A 22,334-nucleotide genomic window follows, 5' to 3' on the forward strand; every position below is an offset into this window, starting at 1 on the left:
TTGCAAAGAACTGCTGATCTGTACGTAGTTTCCACTGGAACCTTACAAACTGCTATTTCCAGTTGTCATCTTTTGTAATTAATAAAAATCTGCATTTCAAACAAATTCTGAGGAAATACCTTCAAGCAATGTTTCCTTTTGGACAAATCTGAAAGATGTGCAGATTTATTTTGTGGACAGTGATATCTTTGATAATGCATTTATAGAGGATTTGACATTCTCTTGTTTCATGTAAATGTTTTGTTTGTCGATTCAAATAAAAATCGTGCAGATATGTCAAAAAAAAAAAAAAACTTTGCATTTTATGTAATGATAAAAGACCATTTTGAAATGTTTGTAATATTCTTTATGTATTGAAGCACCTCAGAGAAACATATAGAAATGTGGATATCATAGCAGTTTCCTGTTATGACAATTTGAATTTTTTTTTAGTTATTTTATGAATAAAGTTTATTTTTGCAAAAAAAACTTTGCATGATAGGGGGCTGAATATAATTTTTATTTCCATTCCACAATTTACATAAATGGCAAATTTCAAAAAGGTGTGTAAAAATGCTACTTGAATCTTTTAGCAGTAATAAAAAGTACATTATTGACCAAGCTGCAACAGCTGGCACTAATCAATAGCCTCTGCACTGCAGTTCGCAGGGTCAGGAGTAAAGTCATAAGTTGGTTTGGGGGTTCATCTGAAGCACTCCACCTTTGGTGTGGGAGAGGGGGGAAACCACGGACTGTAAAAATTCCAGCCCTTCATTTGCTGATGATATACGCTTGGTTCAGGTTCAGGCCAACCCAATGCTATATCCCAATGCACAGCCTAGGGGTAGGAATTCTAGATTTAGGGAATCCTTATCCCTGCATCCTTCCACTAATTCCCTTGCATGGGTGAGCAGAGGTTCTGACCCAACAAGAGCACTTTGCAAACTTAAGCCCATGGCCAGCCATGGCATATCCATGTCCTAGTATAGTTTCTGACTATTTCAATAGGTTTCCCCTCATTACAATAGATTATACCAGAATGACCATGATTTTCAGTCCCACGTTTTATTCAGTGTGCCAATACATGAGGCACAAAGTTGCTTCCATGTGCTTGCAATGTTACGCTGTGATAACCCAACCAAAAAAGGACAAACTGATATCTGAATTAACTTGCCTGAACTAAGTTTAAAAGCTTGGCACTGTTTATTCTCAAGAGAAAGATCCAACAACCAACTACATTTTATAATGGCAGCAGTGTGTGCCACTTCAGGGCTTGAGCACAAAAATTAAGGCTGACACTCCAGAGCAGTACTGAGGGAGTACTGCACTGTTGGAGGTGTTGTCTTTCAGATAAGACATTAAACTAAGGCACCACCTGCCTGTTTGGTGGATGTAAAAGATCCCACAGCACAATTTTGAACAGCAGGGGAGTTATCCCCAGTGCCCTGGCCAATATTGATCCCTCAGTCAAAAATCACAAAAACAGTTTTTCTGGCTCTTATTACACATCTGTTTTTTGCATAGACTGATTAATTTGGACAGGAAGATTAAAATAACTAATTATTTTGACAAATGCCCATCTAGCTGAATATAACATTGAACTCTAGTCTGAGATCATGAGTCACCATTCTTCATAAATAAGGCTCCAGTCAACCTTGTACCTTTCAAGGTGAAAGCCACTGATACAGCCAACAATCGTTTTTAATTAAAAAGGTCCTGTGTCTCACTATTTAAAAACTGCTATCTAGGCACAAATTAGCTGCCACATTTCCTTCACTGCAACAGTGACTGCACTTCAAAAGTATTTAATTGGTTCTAAAGCACTTTGAGACGTCCTGTGGTCGTGAAAAGCACTACATAAATGCAAGTCTTTCTTTCTACATACAGCGTAGTTTATATTAACACAGTAAAATGTCCCAAAAAGCCTGTGTCAAATAAGGGACATATTTTTGCTTAAGAGCAAAAATAAAAAACATTTTTGACACCAAGAGATAGAAACAATTAGGAAAGATGACCAAAAGCTTGATTAAAGAGGTAGGTTTTCAGAAACATCTTAAGAGGAGGAGAAAGAGGTAGAGAGGCTGAGGAGTTTAGGGAAGCTTAAGACCTAGGCTGCTGAAAGCGCAGCCACCAAAGGTGAAATGATTAAAATCAGGCATGCGCAGGAAGCTAGAATTAGAGGAACACAGAGATCTAAGACTTGTGGTGGAGGAGGTGTCTGTACAGATAAAAGGAATGGAGGGGCCATGGAGGGATTTGAAAAGGATTAGGATTTTAAAATAAGAGGCGTTGTTGGATGTGGAGCCAGTGAGGACCAGCAAGCACAGGGGTGATGGGTGAATGAGACTTGGAACGTATAAAGATACAGACAGCAAATTTCAGATGTTCAAATTTATGTGGGGCAGAAGCTGCAAGGCCAGTCAGGAGGGCATCAGAATAGTCAAGTCCTGAAGTAACAAAGGTGCAAATGAGGGTTTCAGTAGATGAGCGAAGGGAAGGTTCGAGTCAAGTGATGTTATAGAGTTATAGAATAGTCTTAAGTAAAAAGATAAACAGAACCTCTATAATGTTTGAGATCCCCACAAACTCTAGGACTTGGTAGGGGGGGGGGGGGGGGGGGGGGGGGTGGAAATGGAAAATGGGACAGATCAAGCATATAAGAGGCACTGAACCTTTAGCCTAAACTACTTTAACAGGGGGTGGTTAACATATGAGGCAGACTATAAGGATGACAGAGGAAATTGAATACAGAAAAAGGGAGAATTGGATAGATATGAGGATTTTTTTTGGGGGTGGGGGGCATTTTTTTCAAAAAATTCATTTACAGGATGCATTGCTGGCTAGGCCAGCATTTATTGTCCATCCCTAATTGCCCTTGAGAAGGCATTGGCGAGCTGCCTTCTTGAACCGCTGTAGTCCTATGGTCCTCAGGAATCAAAGTTCAACCTCCTGGATAACCCAGGAGAAAAATAATAAGAGTATGAAAAATAAACTGTATTTTCCTAATTTTTTTTGAACACCCTTTTATTTTAGTTAAAAGATTGGAGGTGGGGTAAAAAGGCCTTTTTTCTGGTTGGGGTGGCTGGAACTGAGGTCACGTGATGAAATCTCTAGGAGTGCATCCAAAGTTGGCAACCTTAAATGTACACAACCCAGACTCCATAAAATAGGTCATGGTCAGGATGGTCATGGTATGGGTGGATTCCCACCTCACCAAACTTCATGCCCATTATAACTGACAGGAAAGTTTGTCCCTAATGAGGTTTTCACTGGGAGAAAAGACAGACTACAATTTATTAACAAAGATCAATTAATTTTATTAACCTTTTCAATACCAGTGATTTATCTGTTTTACATATTTGACTATCACATTTTCCCATTATGGTCAAACTTTTTTGCTTATTGGTGCTTGTTTCTCTTATAGGGGAGCACAGTGATAAGTGCCACTTTATCAATGGCTTCATATCTATCTGGAAACCTCCCTGGAATGAAGAATCACTACATGTATATGGGACAATCCTGATGAAGCTGAAGCCATGTGAAGGTTCCCATCTGCTGGAGTCTTTGTGAGCCCACTACTTTCAAAGATGGAATCTTCCATCACCTGTGCAGTGTTATGCAATGGCTCTGACTGCCAACCACTCAGTCACATGCTATTCTACATATTCTGTAACAGAAGGGCACCCCTTCATGATGGCCACATACCTACGTGAGTATACAAGTTTGTATCCATGAGGTTTCAGGATGCTTCCTTCATGTTTGCCTGGAACCATTCTCCAAGCCAGTTGAACCTGGCTACAGTCGCATCTTCTAGTTTGGATCCCAAAGCCCGAATTACATAAGTGAGAGTATTCCATAAAGACCCTCTGTCTGATTTATTGCCTGCGTAACTGAGACCTCAATTATAACCAGCTGTGTGCTCAATGGTAGGCTATGTTATGCACAACCGTTAGGTAGCCTAAATACAGCACCTTCAAATGCCATGGCTATATGTTCTTCAGAGTGAACCTTTTATTATAACATGTTTAATAGCGTCCATTGGAAGGCAGCCTCACTAAGGTATTCCCATACAATCAAGGAATGGTACTCAGCATACTGTACCTCTACTTTGTAAGAACTGCCTCCTCCAGTGCTACTCTAAATCAGTGTTCTGTACCTTTCCTGGAGTTTTCTGCTTAACATCACTATAAACATTTCTCCTTTGGCTGTATCTGCAATGGTGCCTGCTTCAAGTGGGAGTGATGATGTCTGGCATGCAGGTGACTCAGTATTCTTTGGTGGCATTTGGTTGACCACTGGGTTCAGATTGATCTGTGAAAAGACCAGGTGGCTCATTAGCAGCATATAAGCACACTTACTTATTTGGATACTACCTGCAATATTATACACGTGTATAAGCAATGAACAAGAACTTGATAAATAAGTATATGCTGCATACCAGTAGTTCAAATGCTTTAATCTCTGCAGTTCCAATGCCTTCCAGCTACCACCTCACGAACAGATTAAAGTTGTTCCCTTATACATAGGGAGTTTGTGGTCACATTGCACAATATATGATGCACATTGGATCCTCTTGTTATATGCCAGCTTTGTCATTTAAAAAAAAGAGCATTGGGGATTTAGGTAGTGATTTGGGCATTCCTGCAATACTTATCTTTTCCATCATGGCATGAGCAATGTAATTTTCATAACCTACTTTCACTTATTAGTATCTTGCTCACTGTATTCTTGTTAATCATAGAATGATTACAATAGAGGAGGCGGCCATTTAGCCCATCATGTCCATGTCAGTTCTCTGCAAGAGCAATTCAGCTGGTTCCTTTCCACGTAGCCCTGCAGGTTCCCATTCTTTAGGTGCTTATCCAATTCCCGTTTGAAAGCCCCGATTCTTATCTACCTCCACCGCACTCTCAGGTAGTATATTCGAAATCCTAACATAATCCTCACTCCTCGTTGCATAAAAAGGTTCTCCCATATCACCATTGGTTCTTTTGCCATTCACCTTAAATTCTCGGCCGTTCCAGCAAGGGGAACAGCTTCTTATCTATTCCCCTCTTGATTTTGAGTACTTCTTTCAAATATCCTCGCAACCTTTGCTTCTCTAAGGAGAACACCCCAGCTTTTCCAATCTATCTACATAACTGAAGTCCTTTAATCCTAGAACTATTTTCATAATTGTTTTCTGCACTCTCCAAAGTCATCACATCTAACCTGAAGTATGATGCCTAGAATTGGACACAATACTCCAATTGAGGCTGAGCCAGTGCTTTACAAAGGTTCATGATTACTTCCTTGCTTTTGTACACCATGTCCCTATTTATAAAATTCAGGATCCCATATGCCTTTTTAACCACTTTCTCAATGTGCCCTTTTAGCTTCAATGATTTGTGCACATATACCCCCCAGTGTCTCTGTTCCTTCATCTCCTGTAGAATTGTGCCCTTCAGTTTATATTGCCTCTCCTCATTCCTCCTACAAAAATGTACCGCTTCACACTTCTCTACATTTAGTTTAATCTGCCACGTGTCCACCCAATCCATCAGCCTACATCCACTTGAAGTCTATCACTAACCTCCTGACAATTTGGAAATATTGTGAACTGTATGTCATCTGCAAATTCTGAAATTGTGCTCTGCACACCCCAAGTCTAGGTCATTAATTCACATCAAGAAAAGTAGTGGTCCTAGTAATGAGTCAGTACAGTCATTTTTGTATATACAAAATCACACGTCAAATGACTTCCTACATGTTGTTTCATGCTTTGTGCAATTAACTTGCACCTAATCTGGGTTGTGCGAGTTGTTCCCATGTGCCCGACAGATCCTGCATGTAGTTTCATGGAGTTCAGTTTTTTAGTGACAAATTCCCCACACTGGTTGCTTGACACAATTGAAACTGCCATGTCCTTTCCACCCTGCCAAAAATATATGTTCCAAATATGCACTTGGAAGGCCCTAGCTGGCAAATTTGGCTTTTCTCAACTGTCATTGAGTCGTTATCTATGGATATCGCAGGCTCCATAGCTACATTAAGAAACCTTTGGACAGTTGTATGGACTTTAGTCATTTGTTGGTTGCATAGGAAGTGTTAAAGGTGTGCAACAATCAACAGCTCTCTTATTACTGCAAGTAAAATTACATTCTCAGGAAGGGCATCTTATAAATTTTGTTCCTGCAATTTGTTTTTGGGTCATAATTTATGAAAAATAATTGCAGGCATTAAAAAGAACACTTTACATAAACATCTATTTCAACAAAATTTGTAAATTAAGAGCTAGTAATTTCTGAATGGGGGCCCAGTTAGCTCAGTTGACTAGATGGCTAGCATGTGAATCAGATTAGTGCCAACAGCACGGGGTTCAATCCACAGTCCAGCAGAGGTAGATTTGGGGTCTGCCTCCTCGCCCTACCCATATTAAAAAATCATGACACTTTGCTGTGGTTCGGTGAATAATTGCCAAGGACCTGCTTTCAGGCACTGAACTTGAGAAGAATTATTCCTCAATATGCAAACACTATTCCATCAGTGGCAATAAAAACCATGCATCATGTATACTTAGCTTAATTTGATTTTGCGCTTCACAACTTACGAGTTGCTCTTGAACAGTACCCTCTATTTTGAACAGGAAAATGCTAAATGCAGAGTACCATGTCTGGAAAGTAATGTCATGCTAAAGCTATGGCAAGACTGCACAAACCTACAGCAACACTTTGTGACTATCTACCCTGCCAAAATACAGATATCATATGTAAGCAACAAATTACTTACCAACTGATGGAGCACATAGCTGCTTCTCTTTAAAATAACTCTCCAATTAGTAACAGCAAACAAGTTTTAAAAATAGATCAATTAAAATAACATTGAGACCTTGAATATAGCAGTTGGATTTTATTTCTCCCCATTTCTCAATGGACTTTTCCACTGATGTAATAAGTTGAATCTCAGCCATCCTCTGTGCATTATCTTGCCCCACACACTATCTTCTAGCTGAACAGTCCATATGAAAATCAGGAGTGCCACATCAATTTAAGCATTTTCTGAAATCAAGTTACAAAAATGACCTATGGCTGCTGGAGCAGAAACCAGAAAGCCCTGGGTTTCACATGTTCAAACTACTACAAATCCAACACTCTCAAAATCATCTTTTAAGCATTCCAAATTTCCGATAAGTACAATGACTATATCATTCCACGCTTGCATTCCAAATGCACTGTGACTAGCTAATCAACTGCATGCACATCATGTGCCCTTAATCACAATTAGTCACTGATGGGAGATCAAGCAACTAGAAGAGAACACCAAGTGGTTATTAAGCACAACAGTATCGTTACCTCTGAACATGCACATTTACTTTTTTCCTGAAACATTGTCAACTAGCACCTCAAAGTGGCTGTGTTTTTATATTATTTTTATATATTGAATAAAAAGGCAGTTGACAAATGCAGCGTTACTAAGCCATTGTACCTACATTCATGAAAAAGGAATGGAGACCCAGTATTTCAAGTTGTTGTTTTGTAAGAATCCACTGCTTTGCAAGGATGTTAAATTACTCAAGATATAAAATTCACTGCTACACAAAGTAAAACCTCTTCCTCACTTCCCCTTTGAGATAATGTGTTTAAAATGAATAAATTTGGAAAAAAAACCAAAGGGTGTAAATCTGTAAGTGCCCTGAAATATAATGTTCCAGGAAGATTACATTACTTACACCTATGGCAATTTAACTGCATCAGGACTTTTGACAAAGATTGAACATACTTTTGGACAAGATATTGGTTGCCAACCATCTGTCAGTGCCTTTGAGTAGTGTAACAGGATACTCACCACATCTGTGTGTGTGATCTTGGCCAGTAGATCTGTCAGGTTGTCACTTGAAAGTGAACTGTTGCCAATATCAAGCTGAAGTCCACATATTGCTGCCCCCACACTTCCAGTCGCAATCATTGATGGTGGATACATGGCAAATTTGAAGTCTGCAGGTTCAGATATACCACAGAGGTTTATAAACTATACATGCTCTCAAGCAATACAATGACTTTTAAACCAAATTTCTGGAATAACTCTCACTCCCATTCATTCATAATACCTCATGCTACATCTGAACAGACTGATCCAAAGACAATTCTTGTTAATTATAACATATTTAAAAGAGTCAAAATATATGGTCCGCTTTTCAATAAAATGACATCCCAGAAACACACTGATCACGAATGTCTGAATAAAGAGCCACAGTGCCCCTGCCAACCAACACTGCTGTAGGTCTGCTTCCACGTGTGGTCACATGAACACATTTCATTGCCCAATAACCTTGTAAGCTCCTTTAATGTCATTCACAATGCAAATGAGACAGCTAGCAAATGGCCAGAGGCCCAGAGTGACTAATGCCTAGCATCCAAAAGACTTACATAGCTTCTATCTCCACTCTTCCTTTCCTCCGTAACAGGCACCATAAACTTGGCTATCAAAGCTCCACATGTCCCCTCTTTGTTGTGCAACAGGCAGTGATTTGTATCAGTAGCTCCTATTTTTAGCATATTAATTAACTACTGCAACTGTTGAGGCAAGAGTCTCTAACGGGAGAGTGTGGCACCATTGTTTGAAACCATCTCCTCATCTTCGCTATTGAAAATCATGGAAATGACCTTCCTACTGATATGAATTCAAGCTGACATGCTCACAAAAGGACTGGGGGGCAGGGCACCAATTTCACACATGCGGCTTGCCAGCTCACCCGACCTAGCTAGCAAGGGAGAATTTTTTTTTAACGTGAAAAAGGACAGCATTATTGTGGGTCACCTAGAAGGTAGTGTGTTAGGATTAGGAATAATTAATTAAGCAATGACTGAACTACAACACCAACTAGAAATTGCAATATTTTATAGGGACATTATTTTCTAAAACGTTAATGTTTGTGCGGATAAAATCTTACTGCTACTCTACATAGTGTGAACGAAAACTATAGACGCTGCAGTTCTACTATACTTATTAGCCAATACGTAATTAAACACAAAACAAACCAGTATGTTTGGCATACATGTTTGTTGTAATTCAGGTATCACACATGTAAATTTTCATTGTTAAAACTGGGCTAAGGAGAGAAAATTTATAATTTGGGATGCACAGACATTCCCCTCAGAACTAAGACATTTTGGACATGAGTCAGAATGCCTGCAATCTGAGCGATCTAAGCAAATAATAAAGACATTACATTGTATTCTGGGTTCTGAACTATAGCCGGATGTAAAATTAAACTCTGCACAACCTCATCCACTACTAGCAGCAATTAGGTTTTGTGGCATTAACTGTACCAACAGAATAATATGGTGTGCAACATGGTATAAATGTTTCTTTAAAGCACACATTATCTGAATTATGAGCAATGCCTCAGGAAATCCAAATCAAAAACTGCACGTCAGCCAACACACTTTGTGCATCATTAGGTACTCCTCAGTTGACATTTACCTATACAACTACTTCAAGTAATTCTTCAAATGTGAAATACTTTGGGACACTGAGGAGTTATGAAGGCACTTAAGAACGAATTACTTCTATTTACTAAGACATGCTAGTTTAAATACAACCCTGTTTAAGGGTAGAAATGTATGTGTGCATTAAATGATTCAATACTCCTTCCACTGAGACAGTGCGCTCCCCAATTAATTGGAACAAAGCTAATGGAGGATATAAAAAAAATGTAAAGCACAACTTCTAGTGCACCATTTCCTATCTGTAATGTTTTTCTAACACACTTCAAGTCTAATACCAAAAAAAAATTCTTAGCAGTTGAAAATACCTTAGCTGACACAGTAGCCACAATTTCAATGACCTCTGTTTGACCTGATTAATCAGGTTATTAAAAAAGTAGTACAAGTCTGAAAATTAAAACATCTGCAAAAGACAAACACACTTATCACAGATGAATCTCAGTGCATGAGTCAATAAGAACATCTTTGTGTCAGAACTGCCCACTGGATTGGGGTTTCTGCATTCCTAATAAAGTGAAGGCCAGCTCAGAACTAACTAAGAAAAACAGAAAATGCTGGAAAAACACAGCAGGTCTGACAGCATCAGTGTCCCAGAATCTGTGCTTTTATCAGAACTATGTTCAACTTGTCTTTGAGGCTGCTCTGTTTGAAGCTATCTGAGTATTTACTTAATCAAAAATTTCCACTTTATATAGCATCATTGCACAGCTTCTTCATATGTTACACTTTTGAATCGGTTTCTATCGATTATTTTCATTAATGTGACATCTTTAAATCTCTTTGCTGTATACAAAATTATAATTACTTGGTAGCAAATCAAAAGAAATTTCATCCATATCTCTCATGTAATAATGTAGAGTGAACATTTAATATTAAATTTAAATGCATTTTTACACCTTCTAAACATATGCATCAAAAGAAACACATCCTGTAATACCAAATTAACTAAGGACTTGGGGGCCAAACATTTGCTGTCCCATCACCAGGAACAGGCAATGCACATATTCCAAAAGGCAGTAATGCCAGTATTGGTGCACATGGTGTGCTTGCTAGGCATTCACATGGGGAATGCAGCACTGGTTGTCACTTGCAGAAAAAGCCAGTTAAATCTTGTTGATTCAACAGAAAGCTGAAATTGGTTCCTTCATAAAGATGGGAGAATTTCACTTTTTGGAACTTTCCAGGACATGGACCCAGCCTGAAACACTCAGTCATGTTTTCATGCATCAGGCTTCCAATGGTGGATGCAACTACCACCTGCCCCCACGTAACTTCGAGGACCTGGTGTTACTAGATTACACCCCATTTCCTGCTCCCCACCTCAACTGCACTTCCAAGTTCACCCGCGCCACAATAAATGTCAACTATATAAACCAAATGCTGTGCAGTAGTTAAGGATAAAATTGAAAGAAACTTAGGATTCTTAGTCGACTTGTCATGAAACATCCAACCAATGCAGAAAAGCAGTAAAAGAATGTTAACCTATATAGGTGAAACAGTATTGAAATCAGAGGAAGTCACAATCAAACTGCACCGTGCTCCAAGTCAGACCCGAAATACTGCATTCATTTTTGGTCAATAGGGCACAAGGGTGATAATACAGAGAAGAAACAGAAGATTAATCTCAAGTGTCAATGGTCTGAATGAGGAAGGCTTCTGTAATGACCTTATAGAGACAGACACTATAAATGAAGGTGAATGGACAAGCTAAACCTAGCATATTACTTTAGATAAAATTGCAACAATAGGACAAGTGCATAAAGATTTTTTTTTTAAATCAGCAAAAAGGCAAATTTAAGAATATCACAAAATGCTTCTTCACAGAGTGAGCAACACATGGAACAAATTTCCAAAACTGAATACAGCAAAAAAGAAAAACATTTAAGAAACAACTGGATGTTACAATGTTAAGGTTGGGTGAGAGTGGAGGGGGCACAGTAGATTGCACCTCGATCGATAAATTAAAATAGTTTGAATGGCCTTCCCCAACTGCAATTATGTTCTGATCTTGTAAACTAAAACACAAAACCATCAACTGTAACAACCAAACTAAGTAATTTACTGCACTGGTATTTTAGACTGGTAACCTGTTTAATGTATTATTAGTCCCCTTTTTCATTCCAACTGTGATGTTTACAGATAGTAGGCACTGCATGCTATGTATAGTAATGCTAATATGTAGTTATATTCACCAATTAGCACTCAGGGCTGAGTTACTGAGCTTAATATTTTAAATTTGCTATCACATCAGTTTACAGTACAAAGTTTGTGCCCAAGAATGTGGAATGGACTCTTGTCTTGTGTAGTCTGTCTGTAATGATGTAAAACTTTCCCAAGACCCCATTCTTCCAAACAAAGATTGTAGCTCAGAATTAAAGTGTAAATACTGGCCAGGTACGATACCACTCTGCTACTGAACCGCCCTATACTTATCTAACTTGGGCGGAGCAGCATGATGCCTTTAACTCTACAAACTTATCTATGTTCTGAGCATCAACTGCTGAAACAGGTTCAAAGTTTGCACCAAGGTGATAATTACAGATTTGCGTGCTGCTCAGAATTACCTTAGCGGTCACTTTAAGAACTAGTGTTGATACTTAAAAATCTACACTACAAGAGCATTATGAGTAGTCATAATGGTTAAAAGGGGGCTAAAAATCAAGTTTTTGGCGTTTAAATTGCATGTTGTAATTGAAAGAATATGCTCCGGAGACTACAATTAATGTGATAACGTCTCTCTCAAAATAAACTGCTTTCCGAATGCAGATGCCTGCACTGCCACCAAATATCAAAGAAATGTTTTCATCGATCCTTTGTACATCATAGATTTCATATTCATTGGCAGTTAGATGGTGTATGGGAGAGGATTTTAATTTTCTACAGAAGGATAAACCAGATGGTCCAAATGCCCTCCTTTGTCTACACATATCTTTTGTGGGATTTAATAGTATAACAATACAAATTTTTTTAATCTCAAATTTCTCAGCATCTTTCAAACAATAACTGACAGGTGGCTTTAAAACTCTAAATTATGAATGTTAAATCCCTGAACAGGGACCCAACTTGTTAAAGCAGGTCACTCTACACATCCTCTATTGTTTAGTTACTGCAGTGGTCTTTGAATTTTATTTATTGCACTATACAAAACAAAAGCCATGGTTGTTGCTTTCTACAGGGTTCTGAGCCAGCTTGTGAACTATGCTTTTATCAAATTGGCTTTTTTTTTGAAGGAGTTAAAAAACTGTGCTAAATTCCAGCCTCATGTATTACTAATGATAAAATGGTCTTTCCTATAATTTTATGGAAAAACAAATCTTCAGAGTTGATTAGAGACATTTACCCATAAAATTTGTATGTATAATCTGTTCATATACCTTAGGTGTGTGAAACATGCAGCACTCCATTAACCAGCACTGAACAAAATTGATGAGAACCAGCATGAACATACTGGAAATAAATTTCAAAATATATTAATATGCCAGTCAATCTACCGTGACATTGGATACAAGGCGTCAAAACCAAGCATATTCTTCAGGTGAAGCAGCAACAGGGAGGAGATAACTGAACCATAACATACAAAATAACGGAGCCCTAATGTTAATATTTTCATATTGTCCTATTTGTAGGTTTCGTTAAAGAATTCCTATGTCTACATTTCTAATGGAAATTGGCCACATAAACCTGTACTGTAATCACAGCCTTCCACTAATGGGGGCAGCTCTGATAGGATAGTTCAATTACAGTGCGACAAGTTTACAGTTTCCATTATAAAGGCGAATAAAAGAATTTGGAATAGAAAAAGTTGATAGGAAGTGCAAGCTGACAAGATTTTTAATACATTAAAGATAAATGAATAAAAAAAAATCAATCATGAAAGCTTTCATTTGTGAAAAAAATTCTCAAACAAATATCAATGCATAGTCTAACAGAATAGCAAAATAATGTGGATGTGGGAAATCCAATAAAACAAAAGGCGCTGGAATACTCAGCAGGTCTGGCAGCATCTGTAGAAGCAGAAATAGAGATAACATTTTAGGTCTGTGACCTTCCAGCAGATGTTATAGTATCCTACGCATATTATGCCCAATTTGATACAAACCAAAACAATTTTGCAATCAGCAGCAGAACCAACATTTGTATTGCAAACCTTTGAAGTTTCCTCTACATACTCAAAGCACAATCAAAGCCAAGTCAAGGTTTAGTCTGTTTCACTACTGTAATCACAAGATTCCCCCACCAACGTATCCTAATCAGACATAAAACGGTACCTGTTGCAGATACTGGACCACTCATACCTGTGGCACAAAGGGCAATGAAGGTCTGTGCATGCTTTCGGATCAAGTGCAGCTTATCTTTAGGAAGCGGAAGCTTCTTCAGGATGTGTTCAATGAAGTCATGTGGAGTCACTGCTGCAAGGTTCCACTTCAACTTTCCCAAAACTACCAACTCCCACTCCTATCAAAAAGAGACGAAAGGTCAAATGCACCATAGGAAGACAACAATAGAGGGGAGAAAATAAACTATACCAGAATGTCTTTCAGAGGACATTTCAAACAAGAAGCCCACTGTATGGTAGAAGCACAACTGACACATTCAGGGTGAAGTCTTGAATATCTACCTCCAGAGGGAGCTACAGACCGAAATTTACACTATTCACTTCACTGTTGGAGTGAACAGACCAGCTCCTGCACTTGAAGCATATACCACCCTTTTCAATACACTTCAAATATTGGGCTCAGCCTTGTTAAAATTATTCAGTAAGCAATGATAGCAGAAATTGCCCAAATTAGTTTGTTGCAAGACAAATGGAGCATACTTATATCTTGTTTTCTTCATCTTTACATTTTAATTTGTGCCCTGTAGACTTTCTCAGTTTATGCATCCAGATTATGGGCACTTTAGTAAGAGGTTTGCCCACATTTATAACTGAAGAAAGCAGTAACTGAAGCAATTTAAGATTTTTTTTCAAATGTCAAGGAACAGAAGTGCTATTTATTTCATAAACATCCTCTATAATATTGTTGTATTGTGAATAAAATATTTGAATCATCACGATTATGGGTGTAGTTTAAGACCTGAATGAGTCTTTCCAGCTGAACACAAAGGTTTCCTAGAAAGTGCAAACCTGAAAAGTCATTTTACACTTCTATTGGAAGTTTATTTTGATAAAAAGCCAAGTATAGATAGGCCCTATGTGCTAATTTACAACATTGGAATTTTGCATAGACAACTGCAGATTGTGAAATTACCAGAAGCTCACGTGGTCTGATAGAGTTGTCAGTGTAAATGCAAAGCTTTTCTGCTGTCAGAGGAATAGTCTCTTTGAACTTTGATGCAAGGAACATACAGACCGCTCCGAGCAGCTGCAGGTGGCATTTGGTAGTTGGAACAATCGATAAGAATCTGTCCAGGTAATTCATTGCCAAAGGAAAGACCTCCTCCTCACACTTCTGCTCCTCGCAGACCTAGGAGGAAAAATGGCTAAAAATGAGGACTAACAAGGTCATGGAAAGTACTGTTAGTGGAGAGTGAGGCCCTGGCACCAGCCCTGATCTGTCACATGCCTCTGGTTCAGTCAGCAAGAAATGAACTAAAGTCACAATCGCAGCACCAAAAGGCTTAGAGACAATTGGCTGCAGTCTTGACTGTCACTTTTCAAACAATACTTTTAAAAAAAATATGCCCACAGTCTGACACAACACCCAACGCAATGTCACAGACTCTCACCCCCCAATCTCACTTACAGCCCACCCACCTCCAACTCTGACAACTGCCCTGTCCAACCAGTCTGACCGACACCATCTCCCATCCTCTCTCCTACAGCCGCCCGGAAACTCTCAGCTGACTCACCCCCTTCCCTAAGCGACAGACAACATCGAAGTCTGCGACCCACGAAAGCCCCGGCTCCAGACAGCACCGAGCGACTCCAGTAATTGCCGCCGCCGTCTGGCTCCATGATGCCGCGCCGACTGGGGCTGGGAACTGCGATCCCCTCACTGCAGACACCCAAACCCCAGCCCAGACCCACAGGGGAGGGGAGGGGCGAGAGACTGGGGTACCGGGGGGGGGGGGGGGGGGGGAAGAGAGAGAGAGAGAGAGAGAAGGTTCGGGCTTGGGGGGGGAGGGGGTGTCTCGGGTACCCGGGGGGTGGGGAGGTGGTTTGGGTTTGGGGGGGGGTGTCTCAGGTACCCGGGGGGGGGGGGGGGGAATGAAGGGGTTGTCTCGGGTACCCGGGGTGGGGGGGTGAGAGGGGTGGTTTGAGGGGGAGGGAGGGGGTGTCTCGGGTACCCGGGAGAGGAGGGGGGGGGGCTGGGTTGAGGTGGTTTGAGGGGGTGTCTCGGTACCGGGGGAGGGGGGGGTGAGAGGAGGTGGTTTGAGGGGGAGGGAGGGGGTGTCTCGGGTACCCGGGGTGGGGGGGGGGGGAGGTGAGAGGAGGTGGTTTGAGGGGGAGGTGAGAGGAGGTGGTTTGAGGGGGAGGGAGGGGATGTCTCGGGTACCCGGGGCGGGCGGTGAGAGGAGGTGGTTTGAGGGGGGGGGAGGGAGGGGGTGTCTCGGGTACCGCGGGGTGGGGGGGGAGGTGGTGGTTTGAGGGGGAGGGAGGGGGTGTCTCGGGTACCCGGGGGAGGGGGGGGTGAGAGGAGGTGGTTTGGGGGGGAGGGAGGGGGTGTCTCGGGTACCCGGGGTGGGGGGGGAGGTGGTGGTTTGAGGGGGAGGGAGGGGGTGTCTCGGGTACCCGGGGGAGGGGGGGTGAGAGGAGGTGGTTTGAGGGGGAGGGAGGGGGTGTCTCGGGTACCCGGGGGAGGGGGGGTGAGAGGTGGTGGTTTGAGGGGGAGGGAGGGGGTGTCTCGGGTACCCGGGGTGGGGGGGGAGGTGGTGGTTTGAGGGGGAGGGAGGGGGTGTCTCGGGTACCCGGGGTGGGGGGGGGAGGTGGTGGTTTGAGGGGGAGGGAGGGGGTGTCTCGGGTACCCGGGGTGGGGGGGGAGGTGGTGGTTTGAGGGGGAGGGAGGGGGTGTCTCGGGTACCCGGGGGAGGGGGGGTGAGAGGAGGTGGTTTGAGGGGGAGGGAGGGGGTGTCTCGGGTACCCGGGGTGGGGGGGGAGGTGGTGGTTTGAGGGGGAGGGAGGGGGTGTCTCGGGTACCCGGGGTGGGGGGGGGAGGTGGTGGTTTGAGGGGGAGGGAGGGGGTGTCTCGGGTACCCGGGGTGGGGGGGGAGGTGGTGGTTTGAGGGGGAGGGAGGGGGTGTCTCGGGTACCCGGGGGAGGGGGGGTGAGAGGAGGTGGTTTGAGGGGGAGGGAGGGGGTGTCTCGGGTACCCGGGCAGCTGCCTCTGAATACGAACCTCCAGCATCCAGGTGGCCACCATCCTCCGCATGAAGGGCTGGATGTCCTGCTGGACGCACTTGAAGTAGGAGCAGGCCGGCAGGCAGCGCTCCTCCAGCGCCAGCAAATTGTGCAGCACCCGCTCATCGTGCAGCAGCCTGGGGTCGGGCAGCGCCCTCCTCACGGTCTCCAGCTCACAGCACAGCAGCTCCATGGCGGCTGCGGGGTGGATGGGAGGCGAAGCTGGTGTCGGGGCTCCGCTGCCGCCTGTCCTGGCCTGGCCTGGCCTAACCTCCCTCAGACGGTGCTGCGCTGCGGCTCCGAGCGGGACGCGCTGACGCAGGGAGCGGGCAGCCGCTTGTGGTGTCGAGCAGCGGCTGGGCGGGCGCAGAAAGCGCGCACATCCGACACTGGCAGAGGGAAGCGGGGAGGCCGGCGGCAGGGGAGGGCGGCCATGCACATCGGGACACTCATTAAAGGCCCCCGGCAGGATGGCAGAGCTGGGCACAGGCGCCTCTCATCTCCGGGGAGGATTAAGGAGCCACGGCCCACAGCCGGCGAGAGGAACAAGCGCTCAAATCGGGGCTGAGGCTGAAGCTGCGGGTTTAATGGAGATTAAAAGCCGAGCCCGCCTCCCCACTGCTGGCGCTCCGTGCGCGCCAGGATAGCCCCACCCACAGGCCTTGATTGACAGGGGGGGCGAAATCGCCCCGCCTACATGCAGTGATTGAAAGGCGATGAGGTATCCCCGCCCACATGCAATGATTGACAGGTGGTGAGATAGTCCCGCAAACAGACATGGATTGATAGGTACAGAGATAGCCCCGCCCCCAGGGAGTGATTGACAGTGTCATGAAAAGTGGGTTACAGCCACAAATTACTTACGGGGCATATTGAACTTTTCAAGAAAGACGTGTGCGTTTTTAAAGAAATACAAGCAAGGACACTGAGCAAAAGATGGTTGATAATTTTAAGTGACCACTTTCTTAAAAAATTCCTATGTGGATTATATTGACAGACTTGTCCTGAGAGAACAGGGAATGTCGCACCAGAAATGTCATGGCCTTCCTCAAGCAGAGACACTTAGATAGGAAAGATGCAAGACTGAACTTTAATCTCCTGTAGTTGCAGAGACAAAAGACTGATTACCACATCTCAAGAGCCATCTAAAATCCACCTCCTGGTGATTCCTATCTCAGAATGTGTAAAATGGTCAAAGATCAAAGAAAACAGACTCTGGGTGCAAGACATGGTTTTTTTTCCCTTACAGGAATATACAGGGGAAAATGTGTTAAAAAGCTAGCTGCAGAGCAGTGCAGTGTATGCTAGTGTGCAGGTGTGCTGCATATGTGACAGCAAGAAGAAGAACAACTATGCATCCCTGCAGTTCACAGAATCATAGAACTTTAATGGCACAGAAGAAGGCCATTCGGCCCATCATCTCTCCAAATGAGTATTGTGACTTAGTGCCATTGCCCTGCCTTTTCCCCATACCAGTTGCAGGCGAAGTCTCTCTCTCTCTTTCTCTGTTGCTGGAAGCAAGACAGCGGAAGCCACAATCAAAAAGGAAATAGGACAGCTTCTTCAGCTAACCTGCAGAACCAAGTGTCTCCAAACCCCTTGTGAAACTTCCAAAGTCAGGTCTACCAGAATCACCCAACTTAACAGCCGCAATGTTTAGCCATCTACAGCTCACGGACAAGCCAAAGACTGATTCTTATATTTTTAAAAACTTTTATTTGGACTTTTAACTTTTTATTTCTGATCTGTGTGTCTTGCATTTTTATTATTTTTCTCAAGTTTTTTGTAACTAATAAACTTACTCTTTCTTTGACTCAAGTAAGCCTGGTTAAATTGGCCCCTTCTGAAAAAAGAAGCTCCATTGGACTGGGAAAAGTTATCCATGGGAGAAGGGATCCCTTTCAAATTAACCTTCTTGCGTCCAACTGAGGGGTTGAGTAAAAAAGGGGAGCCAGCTCATTCCTCCTCACCTGGGAGCCTAACAAAATTGGGGTCCCGTTCGGGAAGTTAACAAATTGGGGACCTCGCTTGGAGACCAGTTGTAACAAATTGGGGGCTTGATGCTGGAATAGTTCCCACAGACAAAACAAAAGAATTAGAGTGGGGAAAGTAAATTGTTCCTCTGAAACCAATAAAAAAACACAAAAAAGTTTTCTTGAGTCTGCCCTACTAAAGTGTAAAAAATGTCCCCATCTGATGCCACTGTTTTTACAGACGGAAGGGATGTTACTAATGAAAATTTAGCAGTTCTGTCCCTCAAACAATTAAAAGAGCTAGCGAGGCACTTAGGTTTAGAATTTAGCCAGAAAACCCAAAATTTTAAAAGGGTGGCAACGATCTACAGGTGGAAATTGAGGACAATGAAACAGATGGAGTAGCGGTAGAGAGATTGAAATTGGAGCAGCAGAAATTTGGATTTCAGGAAAGAGAAAGGGAAAGAGAGAAAGAGGAAAACCAGGAAAGGGCACAGAGAGAAGAGACAGAATTTCGGGACAGAGAGAGGGAAAGGGACCTTAAACTAAAACAGTTCAAGCTGAGGGGCAGGAATCCTACAGCGTCCCTTGAAGACAACATTAGCTCAGCCTTAAGGGCTGAGGCAATCCGTTTTGCTCATTTAATCCCTAAATTTGGTGAAGCAAAAGTGGAAGTCTTCTTTATCTCTTATGAGCGGTTAGCACAGCAGTTAAAGTGGCCAGTCCAACATTGGTCCCGACTACTGCAGAGTAAGCTTTCAGGAAAAGCTCATGAGGTTTACTCCCTCTTGCCTGCGGAGAGTGCCACTGACTATGAAGCAGCAAAAAGGGGTATTTTAAGTGCATATCAAATAGTGCCAAAGGCGTACTGTCAGAAATTCTGTACCCTCAGGAAACGGCCTGACCAGATATACCTGGAATTTAAAAGGCTTAAGCAACTTGCTTTTGACCAGTGGGTGCAGACACTTAAAACAGAAGCCACATGAAAATCTCAGTGAAATAATTCTCCCTGAGGTGTTTAAAAACTCAGCAGCCTTCCCAATAAGAACACATCTGGAGGAAAAGTGGGTAACAGGGGCCAGGCAGATATCCACACTGGCTGATGATTATGAGCTGATCCACAAACCCTTGTCCTAGAAGAGACCCTCCCCTAGTCATCCCCAACCAACTGGAACGGATAGAACGGAGAGAGTGATAGGAAACTGAGCAGCCATGGGAGAGAAGGAAATACTGGGGGCCCTCCTCAGGACAGGAAGGGTGGTGCTGAGATGAAAAGTGAGGCCAAGAAGCCTGTGTGTTTTAACTGCTGACTGCTGGAGGTTACAGGAAAAACCAGTGGGACCTACTGATGCACATACACCCTGTGCAGAGAATAAGAGTTAGTCAATAAGTATAGCAGACCAGGCTATGGCTCTGACTGCAGCTGCAAATCCTTGTAGGCGCACGTCTGAGAGTGTGAGGGGTGAGGTTAATCAAATCCCTGGAATTTACAAGGATTTTAAATCTGAAGGAAGGGGGGCCACATTTCCCCAGAGTGAGGCGAGTAAGCCTATAGGGATAATGAGGGATACGGGGGCCAGCAAAATTTTACTGCTGGGAAAAGGCATGACCTTTCCACCAGAGGGTGCAGTATGTGCCAAGGTGTTGGTAAAGGTGATTGAAGGAGGGTACATGCCCATCCTCTTATACTGAGTGCATCTGGAGTATGACTTTGTGTCAGGACCAGGGACCAAGGGAGTCATCCCCAGTTTGCCTGTTGGCGAGGTCAACCTGCTCTTTGGCAATGACCTGGTGGGATAAAAGGTAAAAGCATCCCCAGTCGCCTCAGGGAAGCTAACTGAGGTCAGGGAGACAGAACAGTTGCAGGAGAAATTGCCTGGCATTTTCCCTGACTGTGTGGTACCGCGGCCTATGGTTAGAGAAGCTCTGTCAGTGGAAGCTGAAGTGGCACTGCAGACAGAAGACTCTACGGTCTGGTTATCTGAAATCTTTTTTGGGAGTCTAGAAGACCCTAAGGAGGTAATAAATAGGTCTTACTTGGTAGCGGCCCAGCAAGCTGACCCACTGTTAGAAACATTAGCTCAGACTGCCCGCACTGAAGTTGAGGCAGAAGCAGCCCCTGAATGCTACTACATTAAAAATGAGGTGCTAATGAGGAAATGGAGACTCCCTCACAGACCTGCAAACAAGGAGTGAACAGTGATCCACCAGGTAGTGATGCTGCTGAGGTACCATAGGGAAATATTAGATAGCTCACAAAAATTCCGATGGCTGGGCATATCGATATACACAAAACCCAAGTCTGCATCAGCCAGCATTTTTACTGGCCGCACCTCCCACAGGGATGTTGTAAGGTTTTGCAGAGCCTGCCACACCTTCCAGGTTGTGAGAAAACCCCACCCTGCAATAAAACCTATATCTATGACTCTCAAGCCGGCTTTTGGGGAACCGTTCAGCATGGTGTTAGTGGACTGTGTGGAGCCCCTGCCAAAACAAAAGGAGGTTACCAGTATATCCTTACCATCATGGATGTGGCTCCCCACTTCCCAGTGGCTGTTCCCCTGAGAACCAAATCTGCCAAAACAGTGGTGAGGGAATTAACCCAATTCTTTACCAGGTATGGTGCCCACCGAGATCCAGTCGGATCAGGGCTCAAATTTCATGTCCAAAATATTCCAGGAAGTCATGGGTAACCTGGGTGTGACCCAACTGAAGTCTTCAGCGTATCACCTGAGGTTGCAGGGGGTGCTAGAACAGTACCCTAAAAATAATAATCAGGGCATAAGGCCACAAGTACCCCCATGGCTAAGTTTTCTTATGTTCGCTACTAGGGACTAACCCAATGAGTCCACTGGTTTTACTCCATTAGAATTAGCTTACAGGCACCTAGTGCGAGGGCCTCTGAAACTAATTAAACAGAGGTTTTTTAGAACAGAAGGAGAAAGTCTCCATGTTGGACTACGTAACAGTGTTCCAGGAGCAACTCATGAGAGTCTGTGATGTGGCCCGAGAACACTTGAAAAATCTACAGACAGCTATGAAGAAACTGGCAGACAAACATGCCAGGGCCCGAACCTTTCAGCCAGGAGACTATGTGTTAGTGCTCCTACCAATACCAGATGAACCCTTAAAAGCCTGGTTCAGTGGCCCGTATTGAATGGCAAAGAAGCTCGTGGAAGCAAACTATCTAATTGAGACCCCAGATCGGGGAAAAAAGCAACGGCTGTGTCATGTCAACATGATAAAGCAATATCACAGCCGAGAAAGGGACAAGCAGGTAACGATCTATCCCATTGCCACCGACCTAGAGGATGAGGATAGTAGTGGGGATGAATTGGAGACATGGGTGAGGCCCACATTGAATCCCCTACTACACAGCTAACCAACACAGAGATACTAGCAAACCTAGACACCTTATTCACCCACCTAAGGGCAGAACAGTGAACAGACATGACGAGGCTACTCACTGCATTTAAAGGCTTATGCAGAGACAAGCTAGGCTGCACCACACTAGCTCTATATGATGTGGATGTGGGCGAGGCCCCTGCCATAAGGCAA

General features: G+C 43.3%; 1 protein-coding gene across 2 annotated transcripts in view; it reads right to left on the reverse strand.

Moving 5' to 3' along the window:
- Nucleotides 1–17,148, reverse strand: part of LOC144687369 (G1/S-specific cyclin-D2) — a 34,108-nt gene extending 16,960 nt beyond the window's left edge. The window contains exons 1-5 of one of the 2 annotated variants that reach the window (XM_078553403.1): nt 16,802–17,148; nt 14,714–14,929; nt 13,760–13,919; nt 7,804–7,952; nt 4,136–4,290 (exon numbers count right to left, since the gene is read on the reverse strand). In XM_078553403.1, the coding sequence (XP_078409529.1) occupies nt 4,136–4,290; nt 7,804–7,952; nt 13,760–13,919; nt 14,714–14,929; nt 16,802–16,996 (875 nt within the window). In that variant the 5' untranslated portion in view covers nt 16,997–17,148. The remainder of the gene's footprint in view (nt 1–4,135; nt 4,291–7,803; nt 7,953–13,759; nt 13,920–14,713; nt 14,930–16,801) is intronic. The other variant, XM_078553405.1, reaches the window with a different exon arrangement.
- Nucleotides 17,149–22,334: the final 5,186 nt, after the last annotated feature.

This window comes from Cetorhinus maximus, chromosome 12, assembly GCF_964194155.1.
Source record: "Cetorhinus maximus chromosome 12, sCetMax3.hap1.1, whole genome shotgun sequence".
NCBI classification, from domain to species: domain Eukaryota; kingdom Metazoa; phylum Chordata; class Chondrichthyes; order Lamniformes; family Cetorhinidae; genus Cetorhinus; species Cetorhinus maximus.